The sequence below is a fragment of the Carassius gibelio genome, chromosome A23 (genome assembly GCF_023724105.1).
Source record: "Carassius gibelio isolate Cgi1373 ecotype wild population from Czech Republic chromosome A23, carGib1.2-hapl.c, whole genome shotgun sequence".
Classification (NCBI taxonomy): Eukaryota; Metazoa; Chordata; class Actinopteri; order Cypriniformes; family Cyprinidae; genus Carassius; species Carassius gibelio.
The window spans coordinates 19,216,938-19,231,821 of record NC_068393.1 but is presented as its reverse complement, the minus strand read 5'-3'; the positions used below and the strand labels follow the sequence as shown (position 1 = coordinate 19,231,821).

General features: G+C 45.9%; 1 protein-coding gene across 4 annotated transcripts in view; it reads right to left on the bottom strand.

Moving 5' to 3' along the window:
• The window catches only part of LOC127944598 (SLAM family member 5), a 155,854-nt gene that overhangs the window by 54,310 nt on the left and 86,660 nt on the right, over positions 1–14,884 (bottom strand). Inside the window, exons 1-4 of one of the 4 annotated variants that reach the window (XM_052540645.1) lie at positions 6,912–7,104; positions 5,287–5,613; positions 5,162–5,194; positions 4,866–4,913 (exon numbers count right to left, since the gene is read on the bottom strand). The exons of 1 other annotated variant lie outside the window; for it this stretch is intronic. In XM_052540645.1, the coding sequence (XP_052396605.1) occupies positions 4,866–4,913; positions 5,162–5,194; positions 5,287–5,613; positions 6,912–6,960 (457 nt within the window). In that variant the 5' untranslated portion in view covers positions 6,961–7,104. Of the gene's footprint in view, positions 1–4,865; positions 4,914–5,161; positions 5,195–5,286; positions 5,614–6,911; positions 7,105–13,709; positions 13,764–14,884 lie in introns of those variants that run through there. 2 more of the 4 variants (XM_052540640.1, XM_052540644.1) reach the window with 2 other exon arrangements.

Sequence of the window (14,884 nt, the reverse complement as noted above, 5' to 3'; positions counted from 1 at the left end):
TGAAGTGCTGTCGAGACTGGAAGAAGCTGGTTTGCGACTGAAAAGAGTAAAATGTGTGTTCCTGGCAGATGTGGTGGAATATTTAGGCCACAGAGTAGATGCACAGGGTCTACATCCTTTGGGAAGTAAAGTGAAAGCCATTGAAGAAGCACCAGAACCAAGGAATGTCACAGAGCTTAAAGCATACCTGGGACTGCTTAACTATTATAACAAGTTCCTGCCAAATCTGGCAACGCTGCTGGCCCCCCCTACATCTGCTGCTGAGAAAAGATGTTCAGTGGATGTGGAAAAAGCAACAGTAAGAAGCTTTTATAAAATCTAAAGCTCTACTAAAATCAGCAGAGGTGCTAGCTCATTATTCATCAGATTCAGAACTAACTTTGGCTTGTGATGCTTCACCCTATGGGGTTGGTGCAGTGCTCTCGCAGCGTATAAAAGGAGAAAGGGTGGAGAAACCTCTTGGGTTCATGTCTCGGACATTAACGCCAGCGGAGAAACGTTATTCACAACTGGACAAAGAAGGCTTGGCTGTGATTTTTGGCATCCATAGATTCCACAAGTATTTGTATGGTCGTGCATTTACAATTTGCACTGATCATAAGCCTTTGATCCATTTGTTTAATGAAACAAAAGCAGTTCCTCAAATGGGTTCACCCAGAGTGCAAAGGTGGGCTGTGATGTTACAAGCATATCAGTATAACATTGTTTACAAGCCAGGAAAGTACCACCAAAATGCTGATGCGCTGAGTAGACTTCCAGTGCCAGGTGAGGGAGAACCTGATGACACTAATGATCAAGTGCTGATGATGGATTTAATGGTCTGTTCGCCTGTGAGTGCAGCACAGGTTCGGAAGTGGACATCACACGACATAACACTCTCAATGGTACATGAGTACCTCTAAAAGGGTTGGCCTGAGAAAGTAGAGCCACATGTGTTACCGTACCATCACAGGAGAGATGCTCTCAGTGTAAAAGATGGATGTGTGACTTGGGGAGCGAGAATCGTCATACCATCGCAAGGTCGAGGGGCTGTTTTGAAACCGTTACATCAGACTCATTCCGGCATGTCCAGAATGAAAGGATCTGCCCGATCATACATGTGGTGGCCTGGAATGGACCAGGATGTAGAGAGAGTGGTTCAGAAATGTGAGGTGTGTCAAAGTTTCAGAAAGGCACCTGCTCAAGCTCCTTTGCACCCGTGGGAGTGGCCAGGCTCACCCTGGGAAAGACTTCATGTAGACTACGCAGGGCCCTTTTTAGGAAGAATGTTCCTAATTCTGGTAGATTCTCATTCTAAGTGGATGGAAGTTTATCCTGTGATGCAGGCCACTTCCCAAATTACAATTGAGAAATTGAGAATGTGTTTCAGTACACATGGATTACCTAAAATGTTAGTATCAGACAATGGAACATGTTTTACCAGTAATGAGTTTGAAACTTTCATGGAGAGAAATGGTATTCAACATGTAACTTCAGCTCCGTATCATCCTTCTTCAAACGGCCTAGGGGAACGTGCTGTTCAAACTTTCAAGGAGGGGATGAAAAAGATGAAAGGTGACACTGTGGAGACAAGAGTAGCAAGATTCTTATTTAATTATAGAATCACTCCCCATGCAACAACTGGGTTATCACCTGCTCAAATGCTAATGTCACGGAAGTTGAGATCCGCATTTGACTTACTTATTCCTGATGTGAAGTTCAAAGTTTTGAAAAAACAGCAGAAACAAAAAGAAGGCCATGACAACAGTTGCAAACTTCGAAGTTTTGAAGTTGGAGATTCAGTGTACGTGAGGAACTATGCTGGTGGACCTAAATGGATTCCTGCAGTGGTGGAAGGTTGTACAGGACCTCTTTCATATAAGACTGCTCTGGGGCATGGACAAACAGTGAAAAGACATGTGGATCAAATAAGAAATCGTAGTACAGATGAGATGCTGGAGATTATACTACCCGCAGAGAGTGAACAGGATGGTGACACTTCTGCATTGCCTTGTGCGGATGTTGTCAAAACACCTGCAGATCAGGAGATGTCTGCCCTTGAGAAAGAACAATCGCTAGAATTGGCTGTTGTAGAAAAAGAAATTAACCAACCTACGAATCTGAGAAGGTCTGCAAGAGAGAGACAATCTCCAGCTTACTTGAAAGACTATGTTACATAAGTCAAGTCAGTAAAAGACAATCAATGCAATCTAACTGGTAGTTGTTAACGTGTTTGTAAAAAAAAAAAAAGAATGTGATTGTATACAGTGTTATATTTGTAAATAATGTTATAAATATTTAGTTGGTGATATTGGTGGTAATAGTATTGAAAAAAAAAAATAACAATTGACAATTGATAGCTTAAGGAGGAGGGGATGTAGTATCCTGGAGTAACCACTAGGTGTCATCTGTATATCTAAGTTGTTGGGTTCTATCTTGGCACGAATGGGGTGGAAGAAGAGGTGCCAGGTGGAGGCAGTGTTTGATGTCTGTTGCTGTAACTGCTGCAAACAAAAAGTAAAGTATTAACTTCAACTCAATACATGTGGTGGTGATTTATATGGACGATATCACACTGTGTTTAATGGCAATCATTATTTCTGTGACGATGCTTGTAATTACACACATTACAGTTTAGTTACTGTTTAGTTATTGAATGTATGTATATGGATACTACATTTATATGTTATTTATTTTTTGTTATTTCTTTAATTCCAGAACCACACATACACAGAGACGGATATGTTATAAAGACAACTGCTAGATTGTTTGCCCATGCCTACTCAACTGTTCATTAAATAACCTAAATTCAGCAATTGGTCTGGTTCCTGTGTCCTGACCGGCACCCGAGAGTGATCACCACACAAAATAAGTCTCGGCGATATAACTCAATATACAGTCCTTCTAAGTCTCACTAATAAGGACGATCGGGATTTTCCATTATAAATTATTCATAACGGCCGTGAGAGTGGCGGGAGCGGGAGCGTGGCGGCCGGCACTGTATTTCTCAGTCATAGTTACCCCCCTGCACACTCATCTCATCTCCCCCGTCATATTCTTCATACAGAACTTTCATGGTCACAAAAAAACAAACAAAAAACGAGTATTTAATTCATTTGTTTGTTCTTAAAATAACATAGAATGGAGTAAAGCCTCCTGGGAATGGGGAATTCGTTTATCCAATGAACCGATTGCAGGTCAAGTCTGTTTACAGAAATGTAGGGAGATAATGAGCGCCCCCTGCCCCCTCGTCTAATGGCATGACCCAAAAATGGCACACGCCAGACTAGAGACAGAGAGAGAGAAAGCGCGCAAATTCTAGAAAAAAAAAATTGACAGTCAGGAAGGATTAGCGTGGTTGCATAACATTTAACGATACCCCCATGGAAGGCAAGAAGAGAAAGGACAAAGGAGGGGCCGAAAAGGCCAGAATGAAGAAGAAGCGGATGCTGGAGGAGAATGCATCAAAGTGCTCAAAAATTACGGATTTATTCCGAAATCAGGCGTCAACAGGTGAATTGACAGAAAAAACAGTGGCGCCGCTCAAGCATTAACGTACGTTATTGCTAGCCGCCCGTGAACTAGCACAAGCTAGTAAATGTTGGTAGGCTAATAATAATGACTAATTTAATTAGTGGTAGGTAGACAGTGGTGTGTGTATTATATATATATTCATACTATAATGACGTCGCCAACGCCAATTAATAATCAGTAACACTTTATAATAAAAGTTCAGTTGTAAGTAATTTATAAGTGGTTAGTTTATGATAAACTATATAATTTACAAAAACATTCATAAATGATTAGCAAGTGATATGCTCACATTTTATGTGTGTTTTGAAAATTCCGTTACAAGTAATTTACAAGTGATTAGTAATGATTAACTAAATCATTCACAAAACATGACTTTGGGTTTTTTATGGGACTATGATGGTTAAACTGTGCAATTAATCCGATAATGATAGGAAACCCAACCCAGAAACGGCGATGATCAGCTTCTCCTCCATTTTCTCAGAACTAATGTTTTGGTAGGAACGAAAGTTGACATCGTATGTTTCTGCGGAATCAGCCAGCGCGAAGGACGTCTATATTCCGATTGGTTGCTGGCGTTTTGCCGCTGAACCGCGTCATAGCTCATTATTACCATAAAGTTGAGCCCCTTTCAACTCTCGTATTGACGCTCTGGTCACTCAAAACGCAACGTCAAGGAATTTGACTCTCCTTGCAGCTGAGAGAAGCCAGCTTTCATTGAAAATGAATGACTTCCGGTAACTTTGGAAGCTCAAGTCAGCGGCGGTGTGAACGCCTCTCACGTGGGCGTTGTCAAGGTAGCAATTTCACTGGATCTAAACAAATCAGTCTAACCATAGACCACGTGACCAGTAGCGATGGCTTTCTTAATATATTTAAAATAATTTTGCGAGGGTTATGACGTTAGTAGTATATATTTTTTAGCATTTTTTTTTTTTTTTGACCACGAGGGCCGGTGGTTTACGAAATTTCCCGGTAGATTTTTGGTCCCACTCCGCCCCTGAAACCACGTGTGCATTTGTGATCAGAGAAAAGACAAACAACAAGCACGACTCAGCACTGCTAAAAACCCGTTTTGAATCATTATTGGCTAATTCTTTAAATATAAAAAATTAAACAAGGCGTTTTAGGGGGAAGTGGACAAATCTTAAATTTTATAAAGAATATCTATTTGGGTTTGAGACTTTAGTCTTTGTAACTTCACAGATCTTCTTTATCTTTACCAAGAACTTGTAACACTCCGAAGAGAAAGGAAAACTTGAAGAAATCGCATCTGACAGAAGCTGCACAGAGGATACTGTGGCAGGAAGCTATTTCCGGTGTTACTTTTTATATATATATATATAGATATATACCTTTGTTGGTTGGATGGGTGCAGCTGGTGTTGCTTGCATGTGATGTACCTGGTAGACAAATCAAAGGAAAAGTAACTTATGGCCTCAAATCAGTAAATGTATCTGTCTGTTTATCAGTTTGCAAGGCTTCCGTCTATCCATTCAATAGCAATGTGCTATGAGTCTCCAGATGGTTTTGATGGACTGGAGACAGCAGGACCAGGTGACACTAAATGTATCTGTACCCCTCTCATCCTGGTCTGAAACATTAGCTAATAATGAATATTTATGAGCTCAGTGAATAATGAAATGCTCACCTGTAGACTGTTGCACAGTGACCGATGAGACCGCTGATAGAGGATAAAAGGAAACACATATTTTATAGGCCAATGTTGCCTAATACTTTTTACATATATTAGTATTCATTACAGCTGAAACTTACCATATACATCAACGCTGAACTTTCTTTTCGAGATCTGTCTGTTAATAACAAGTAATGCTTCAAACGGTCCAGATTCATTGGTCCTGATGTTTGAGATGGTTAGCACTCCAGTCTTTTGGTCCAGCTGTACTCTGCCACTGAATTTCTGATCATAATGGGTATAAATTTTCCCTTGATATTTCTGAGCGATACGATGGCTAAGATTGCCACGCTCATAAGACCACAGTATTTGAACATCTTCCTTCAGTTCAGGAACTCCTGGATGTAAACGCAGGACATCTCCCTCCATCACTCGAACACTTTTAGGTGCATCAGCCTGTCCACACACTGAAAACAGGTTTGATTTGGGTTAAAAAAATGTGACAACTACAGCCAGGGCGCTGTGTTCGGTGTGGAGAGAGAGAGCCGCGTATCACGGACAGCGACACTGAACCGAGCTCTCTTCTGCGAAGTTCTCCTCGAAGTCTGAACAAACAAAAAGATGTGAAAAAGCCCAATTCAGTACTCGCTGTGTTCTGGGCTCACGCAGAGAAAGGCGTCTCAAAACAATTGAACACCGAATCTGCTTATTTTTGCTCTTGTGCCGACAAATACATGCTAAATATGTCAAAATATCCACCTTGAAAATTATGCTCGAAAAAAACTGTCAGTTATTTCTTAAGTGAAAGTAAACCGTTGAAGAAAAAAATGGGATGTGTATTATATTGGATGCGTTCTTCGTCTCTTAAAGTGACCGCGCCTAATTTAGCGACTGGCTGCTGTAATGTTAATCCAAGAAAATGAAAATGAAAATCACTCACTGCTCTTGACTGAATTACTTTGTAATTTTAACGGTCAAACCAAAAATGATTCAGACTTATATGAATATATTTATTAATTACATGGTATTTGGTCAACAAAGTATTGATAGTTGTGTAAATATTGTCATAACAGTTGTCTGTAGTTTTGATTGATTGTATTCCATTACATACATTTCTATCAAAGTTATGACATTATAAAGTTTGACACAGTTTAACTCTAAGTTCTTGTCATATTTTATAACCATTTTACAAGCGATAGCAAATAAAAAAAAAGGTATGTAATGTGAGAAATGTTTAAGGTGTCTGAATAAATGTAGGTTTGATTGTATATTTCACTTTTACATTGAAGACTATCCTTTGCTATTTTACATTTAATTATTCGGTTTGTGTACCTTGACACCTACAAACTTTAAAAAAGCTTAAACATTGTGTAAATAGCACAAATAAATAAAAATAAACGAACATACAAATTAAACCATTTCAAACAGGGCCCACTGTACAACATTCACCAGGGCCTCGCAGAGCCCAGCTACGGCCCTGACTACAGCTATAGAAAAAGAAAGAAGCATTTTCATCTGCTTATTTACTTAAAAATATACAGACATTTGAAACATTCTTTACTCTCTTCAATGTGGCAAATTTCACATTTACAATAAATTGTTCCGAGATGTTGGTAACAATTTCATGTTAGACAAATTTATCGCAGTTTAAAAACCCTTCACTGTGTTTGTACAGCTCATGATAGTTGAGCATTTCTCAGTTTTACATGGTGACCACATTCACTAAAAGAACTGAACAAAAAATACTACATCTGAAACGTCTTACCTTTCACACTAGTGAAAAACAGGATGAAAATCCACGTGCTGATGGCCATTTAGAACAGGTATCAGATATTGACATAAGTGATGTTGTTTATCTCGATGAAGCACCTGGAGCTCAAGCTCATTTGATCATCATTCGCTGAAGATCTTTTGTTCTATGAGTTTCATCAGGAAGTGACAACAATACCCAGCTGCAGACCTGCAACCCCACACGTTTCAGAACACCATCCAGACACTGTTGCCAAATCTCATGAGACAAATAAGCACCCGAAGCTTCAAAAACAACTATTTATTATCAATAAATGAGCCTGCAACATATTAAACTGAAACTACTCTTTTATCTAAAAAGTAAAAACAGAAGTAAATTTACTAAAATCAAAGTGGAAACAATAGGCTACTCATCTCCAATCACATGTGAGCAGAATCGGATTAGACAAATGCAAAAGGAATTAAGGAGATGGAAAAGATGATGAAAAGCCTTATCAAATATATTCAAACCAACTATATATATATATATATATATATATATATTGTGACGAGCACTCCCAGAGGAATCAGCGTCGCCCTGGAAACCAAACCAAAACACCTGCACGTCCTCGTCACCGGCTGATCGGTCACAGCTGCTCCCCATCAGCCAGCACATTGAAAAGCAGCACATGTTGCACTGAGAAGAGGTTCTCAACCAGAACGCAAAGCTGGACTAACCCCTCTCTCCTATCCCCACAGAAAGCAGCGAGTGACCGACAGCCCACACCCTTTGGAGCACGTCTGGACACCCACTTTCCCCTTGATTGGCACAGAGGAGCACGGAGAGCACACGGGGAGCACCAACCAGCGGAAAGCAGATCAGGACACTTCACCAGGCACCCTTCACTTTTCAATAAACCCACCCTCCGGGGCTTTTGATTTCACGTACCTCTTGTCGAGTGGTTCTTCACCCCGTGACAGTGGTGGAGAATGCGGGCAGAACAGTGAGGAATCACCGACAAGGTCACCGCCCCAACTCCTAATTTATTTTTGCTTTCTGTCAGCAGCACCACGGAAGGCGGCACGCGCGGCCCCGCGATGGAGGACGTCTTACAACGCCTCACTGAGGTTAGCATCCGCCAGCAGCAAATAGCGGAACACCTCGCCACTCGCCTGGGCAGGACGGAGGATGAACTCGCCGCCGTCCGGGCGGCCGCGGCCCAGCGCGTTCCGCTACCTGAGCCTCGGGCACAAGCCACCCGTCTGTTGCCCAAGATGACGGCCGATGACGATGTGGAAGCCTTCCTTCAGGTCTTCGAAAACACTGCCCACCGAGAGGGATGGCCAGAGGACGAGTGGGCACGTGCGCTGGCACCCCTACTCACCGGTGAAGCACAGAGGGCTTACTTCTCGCTCCCCCTGACGAGTGCCGACAGTTATGTCGAAGTGAAGCGAGAGATCCTGGCGAGGCTGGGCCTCTCCCCTGTAAGTGCCGCCCAGCAGTTCCACGAGTGGGAATACAAGCCCCGGGTGCCAGCCCGTGCCCAGGCAGCCGAACTCAGCCGCCTCGCCCAGCACTGGCTGTTGGCAGGAAACCCCACACCAACACAGGTAGCGGAACGAGTGGTGGTCGATCGCCTCCTGCGCGCACTACCTCGCGCCCACCGACAGGCCGTCGGCATGAGGGACCCACGTGACGTCCGGGAACTAGTGGAGGCGATCGAGCTGGCGGATGCCGTTCATCCCAGCGGGGCAGGGGACCGGCTGCTGCCATTCCCCCGGAGGGTGGTCCAGGAGCGACGCCCGCTCGAAGGCACCGCGCGACCCGTCAGCAGGCCGACGGTTCCCCCACCGCGAGATGAGCCCATGCCAAGTGCCGAACCACCGTCGCCTCCGCGAGCCTGGCTGGCAGGCTGCATCCTTCACCAACGGGTGCCGGCGGGAGCCCCCGAAGCAGATGTGAAGGTGGATGGAAGACTGTTCCGGGCCCTGTTGGACTCAGGCAGTGCGGTCACCCTCATCCAGGCGCGGCTGTGCGCCCCGCGAAGCGGCCGGAAAAACTTCCTACCGATTACCTGTGTGCACGGAGACACTCGTCAAGTACCGGCCCGTGAAATGGTCATTTCGTCCCCCCAAGGCACCTGGCCAGTGGAGGTAGGCCTGGTGAAGGACCTGCCGGTGGCCGTACTGCTTGGAAGGGATTGGCCCGGCTTCGAGAAGCTGCTGTCCGCCGCTACCCAGCCTGCCAGCCCCAAGGGGAACCGTCGAAGACCGAGGCGGCCGCCTGGACCCCGCCGCCGACCGGCCCTGCTCGTCTCCGACAGTGGGAGAGAAGGTGAGGCCCCCTCCCAATCTACTAATCTGTTTTATGATGTCTACCAACAGGCCGCTGGAGGGGGCTCTTTCGCCAAGGAACAGCGGGAGGACGACCGACTCAAGCACTGTTGGAGCCAGGTGCGAGTCGTGGATGGAGAGGACGTCCTCCCCCGGCCCCACCCTCTCCCACATTTTGTCGTAGAGAATGGCCTGCTGTATTGTGTCGCCCAGCGTAGGGGGGAGGAGAAAAAGTTACTAGTTGTGCCTCGTGCCAAGACCGAGACCATTCTGGAGCTGGCCCATTCCCACCCCATGGCAGGACACCTCGCGGCAGCCAATACTGCCCAATGCATCCGCGACCGTTTCCATTGGCCGGGCCTGGACGCCGAGGTAAAGCGGTTCTGCCAGGCCTGCCCGACCTGTCAGGCCACGTCGCCCCGGACTCCTCCCCCCAGCCCGCTCATCCCGCTGCCTATCATCGAGGTGCCCTTCGCGCGGATTGGAATGGACATAGTGGGGCCGTTGCCGAAGTCTGCCCGAGGGCATGAGCACATCCTGGTCATCGTCGACTATGCCACCCGGTACCCAGAAGCAGTCCCCCTGCGGAAGGCCACCGCAAAGTCCATCGCCCAGGAGCTGTTTCTGCTGGCCAGCCGAGTCGGCCTCCCCTCAGAGATCCTGACTGACCAGGGAACCCCCTTTATGTCCCGGCTAATGTCTGACCTCTGCCGGCTGCTGCGGGTGAAGCAGTTGAGGACCACTGTTTATCACCCCCAGACTGATGGCCTCGTAGAGAGATTTAAACAGACCCTCAAGCAAATGCTCAGACGTGTGGTGGCGGAGGACAAGCGGGATTGGGACCTCATGATCCCCTACGTGCTCTTCGGGATCCGCGAAGTTCCCCAGGCCTCAACTGGCTTCACCCCCTTCGAGCTCCTGTTTGGCCGTCAACCCCGGGGCCTCTTGGACGTGGCCCGGGAAGCGTGGGAGCAGCAGCCGGCCCCGCATCGTACCGTCATCGAACATGTCCGGCAAATGAGGGAACGGATCGACCGAGTGATGCCGTTAGTCCGGGAACACCTCACCAGGGCCCAACAAGCGCAGCAACGTCATTATGACCGGACAGCCCAGCCACGGGAGTTCCAACCGGGAGACCGCGTCATGGTCCTGGTCCCCAGCTCCGCCTGCAAATTTCTGGCCTCCTGGAAGGGGCCCTACTCGGTCGTCGAGAGGGTTGGACCGGTCACTTACCGCCTGAGACAGCCGGGACGACGGCAGGCAGAGCAACTCTACCACGTCAACCTCCTAAAGAAATGGGTGGGGACCCGGGACCAAGTAGCTGCCCTAAGCCTCACCGAGCCCGTGGTTGTGGATATCAACCCCCACCTTTCGGCTGCCCAGAAGACGGAGCTGCAGCACCTGGTCAGTCAGTTCCAGGATGTGTTCTCCTCTCAGCCCGGGCAGACCAACGTGCTTCAACACCATATCCGGACGCCCCCAGGAGTCGTCGTTAGGCAACGGCCCTACCGAGTCCCGGAGGCTCGTCGGCAGGCTATTGAGGAAGAGGTCCAACAGATGCTAAAGTTGGGGGTAATAGAACCATCCCGGAGTCCGTGGTCCAGCCCCATTGTGATGGTCCCAAAGCCGGATGGCACCCTCCGCTTTTGTAACGACTTCCGCCGCCTGAACGAAGTCTCTGAATTCGACGGGTACCCCATGCCTCGGGTGGACGAACTGCTGGACCGGCTAGGAAGGGCCCGGTATATCAGCACCCTAGACCTAACCAAGGGCTATTGGCAGGTACCGCTCTCCGAGGCCGCCAAGCCGAAAACCGCCTTCTCCACCCCCAGTGGCCACTGGCAGTACCGGACCCTTCCCTTCGGCCTACATGGGGCCCCCGCGACGTTCCAGCGGATGATGGACATCCTCCTGCGGCCTCACCAAGCTTACGCGGCCGCCTACCTGGATGACGTCGTGGTCCACTCCGAGGCGTGGGACGAACATCTGGATCGTCTGCGGAGGGTGCTCTCGGAGCTCCGGCGGGCTGGACTTACCGCCAACCCCCGAAAATGCCACCTAGCCCTCTCGGAGGCCAAGTACCTGGGCTATCAAGTCGGCCGAGGACTCATCCGGCCGCAAGACAAGAAAGTTGAGGCCATCCACGCCGCACCAAGACCGGAGACAAAAACCCAGGTACGAGCCTTCTTGGGGTTGGCGGGTTATTATCGTTGTTTTATCCCCAACTTCTCCTCTTTAGCCGCCCCCCTGACAGACCTGACCAGGAAGGGGCAGCCGGAGAAAGTATGCTGGACCCCGTCGGCGGAAGAAGCCTTCTCCCAGGTGAAAGCAGCACTCACGTCCTCGCCGGTACTCCGCGCCCCGGATTTTAGCTGCCCCTTCCTGCTGCAGACGGATGCTTCCGACACAGGACTAGGAGCGGTCCTCTCCCAAATTCAGGAAGGTGAGGAGCATCCGATCATCTACATCAGCAGGAAGCTGTCCCCCGCCGAGAGGAAATACGCCGCTGTGGAGAAGGAAGCCCTGGCCATCAGGTGGGCAGTCCTGGAGCTCCGGTACTACCTCCTGGGCCGCAAGTTCACCCTGGTAACCGACCACGCGCCCCTACAGTGGATGGCCCGCGCCAAGGACACCAACGCCAGGGTGACTCGCTGGTTCCTAGCGCTCCAGGACTTCCACTTCGAAGTCCGCCATCGAGCTGGGGCCGCCAACGCGAACGCCGATGGCCTCTCCCGGATCTGGACAGCTTATGCAGGTCTGTCAGGGGTCATTCCCCACCCTCCCCTAATCTCACCCCTACTTTCTACATGTCTTCGCAGGACCAGAACGACGCTTAGGGGGGGGGGGGATGTGACGAGCACTCCCAGAGGAATCAGCGTCGCCCTGGAAACCAAACCAAAACACCTGCACGTCCTCGTCACCGGCTGATCGGTCACAGCTGCTCCCCATCAGCCAGCACATTGAAAAGCAGCACATGTTGCACTGAGAAGAGGTTCTCAACCAGAACGCAAAGCTGGACTAACCCCTCTCTCCTATCCCCACAGAAAGCAGCGAGTGACCGACAGCCCACACCCTTTGGAGCACGTCTGGACACCCACTTTCCCCTTGATTGGCACAGAGGAGCACGGAGAGCACACGGGGAGCACCAACCAGCGGAAAGCAGATCAGGACACTTCACCAGGCACCCTTCACTTTTCAATAAACCCACCCTCCGGGGCTTTTGATTTCACGTACCTCTTGTCGAGTGGTTCTTCACCCCGTGACAATATATATATATATATATATATATATATATATATATATATATATATATATATATATATATATATATATATATAAAAGACTAACTGTTTTTGTTTCAGGTTCAATAGCAGCACAGAATGCTTCAACAGTCTCAGACACAACAGTTTGATTGCTGATTATCTTGGGACATGTGGCTTGGGATCTTCCAAAAACCACATGAGAGCCCCATCTCTCACTTCAATAAGTGTTGACTCTGGCAAAGGTCTCTCCTAAGGCTAGCGGCTCTAATGCCCTCAATAGTCTCGAATTGCCATACTTGCGTTTGCCATTGCCTTTGTTGATTGTTTCTGAATAGAGTTCAGAATCTGTGACAGTGCATGGGAGTAGGCAGGAATATTCCTTCCCTTCTATTCGTTTACAGCTATAGAAGGTTTTCAATAGCTGAGATACATTGCGCTTTTCTCTGAAAGCTGCTCTCAGATATTCAAAAATGTCACATGGGTGTTTTGGATCATTCCCCATTCGCGATCTAACCTCCTCTAAAGCTGCCCCCTTTAGAAGTGAGGGGCATAGTATAGTCTGATCACGTCTTTCCATTGACTTTGTATGTAATCTACTCTCGCAAATCGTTGAACTCGCGTTTGCTATGTATGCTAAATTTTTGTGTTTGAATGACTAAAGTTTTATGTAGGTGCAGTGTTATTGCATTTGGTTATTTGCTGCTTTATTTACACTGCCTTATTTCACCGGACACGTTAAACCATGTAAATAAATAAAGTTTTTATTTACAGAAATATAAATCAATCATTATTGCAAATGATATTGGTAAATTCAAAATAACATTTATTATTATTGATTTGAACACTTGAAACCGTGCTGTGTTTTCACACCATCGACAAATATTCTAACATCTGACTAAACATTTCGTTGTAAACATTCCATTATTCGGGTCTAATTCAATATAATAATATTATGACATCAAACACAACATTTATAAAACTTTAACTCATCCGTTAAATCCATGACTTATCTTTCCGTCTGATTGATGGTTGTCAGCGGTTGGGTAGAAGACAACAAATCCCATCATTCCACGCTCCTCCTTAACGTCATCACGCCACGCGATTGTTATTGTTTAGGTAGTGCGCCCTCTCGTGGCAGGTAATACAACCTGTACCTTTAAGCAAAGGAGCATTTCTAGATTGACTCTACTTTGCTCCTGCTTCCCGTCTCTTCTGTGGTCTTTTTGAAGTTATTTAACCTCCTCTCATTACTCAGATTGTGTAGGTGTGTCTCGTTATTACAAGGTGTTCATATGTTTCCTGTTTTTAGTCAAGTCTCGTATCAGTGTTCTCAGTTATGTTCTGGAGATTCCTTGGTTTATCTTCCTTTTCTTTTTAAATTATAGTATGGAGCCAAAAGAACTACAGAAGAAACAGGAAACTGGACTAAACAAAAGTGCAAAGGGACAGAGAACATGTAATAGTTTCACCGGGAAGTGACCATGAAATCAGTTACACTTGCAGCTAAAGAATTTTTGTTTATTAATTTGTTCACATTCTTTAATCAATATTTGAAATCATGACATTATGCTTTTAATTTATATAAATTTTTAGAATGTATTTTTTATTTAATAAGTCACATTTAAAGCTTAAACACAGAGTTTCCACACATTTGAGAAATTGATTTCCACTTTCCCAAATATTAGGCTATTATTGTTTAGATATAATAAATAATATTTTAGAGCTAATATTTTAGAACTTAATAAAAAGATTAATACACTGCTCTATTTTTTTTTACCACTAGATGTCGACCTATGGGTGTATTTAGTGTGTGTTGAGAGAGACCCTGCCTTTAAAGAAACTAGCTCTAAAGTGAAAGCATCAAACGCCTCTTTTATGCAAAAGTCACACAACCCCAGCATTTAACTCGCGAGGAGAAAATTTATGAAAACTATATCGTAAAAACTAACTTAACAGAAACGACCTTTGTTTCTAACATAAATACTTCAGACTCCATCATAGGTATTTCATATAAAAAATATTTCACAGATTTATTAATTAGTTTGAGCGTGCCAAATCAAATTATTTATCATAATTTCAGATTAAAAGAGAACACATAAGTTATCGTTTATTTTTGGTTGTATTATTGTGCCCGCAATAGACTTTTGAATTTTTAACAGATGGCCATTTTTTTCTAGCTTGTCCTTTGACTTTACAACAAAGTCTCTTTAAGACGTATTTGTTTACAATGGAGTCTTTCTCGGTTTTTTTCATTTTACTGAAAGTCATGAAATCACTATCGTGGAGTCCTTCTTTTGCTATTTGAGCAAATGGGAATGCAAAAATCTCTATATATTTCCATTCACGGATCTTCAAGTTTGTTTGTCAAGATTGTTAATGTATGATTTTCTGCTCTTGTGTACTTGTTTGGTTG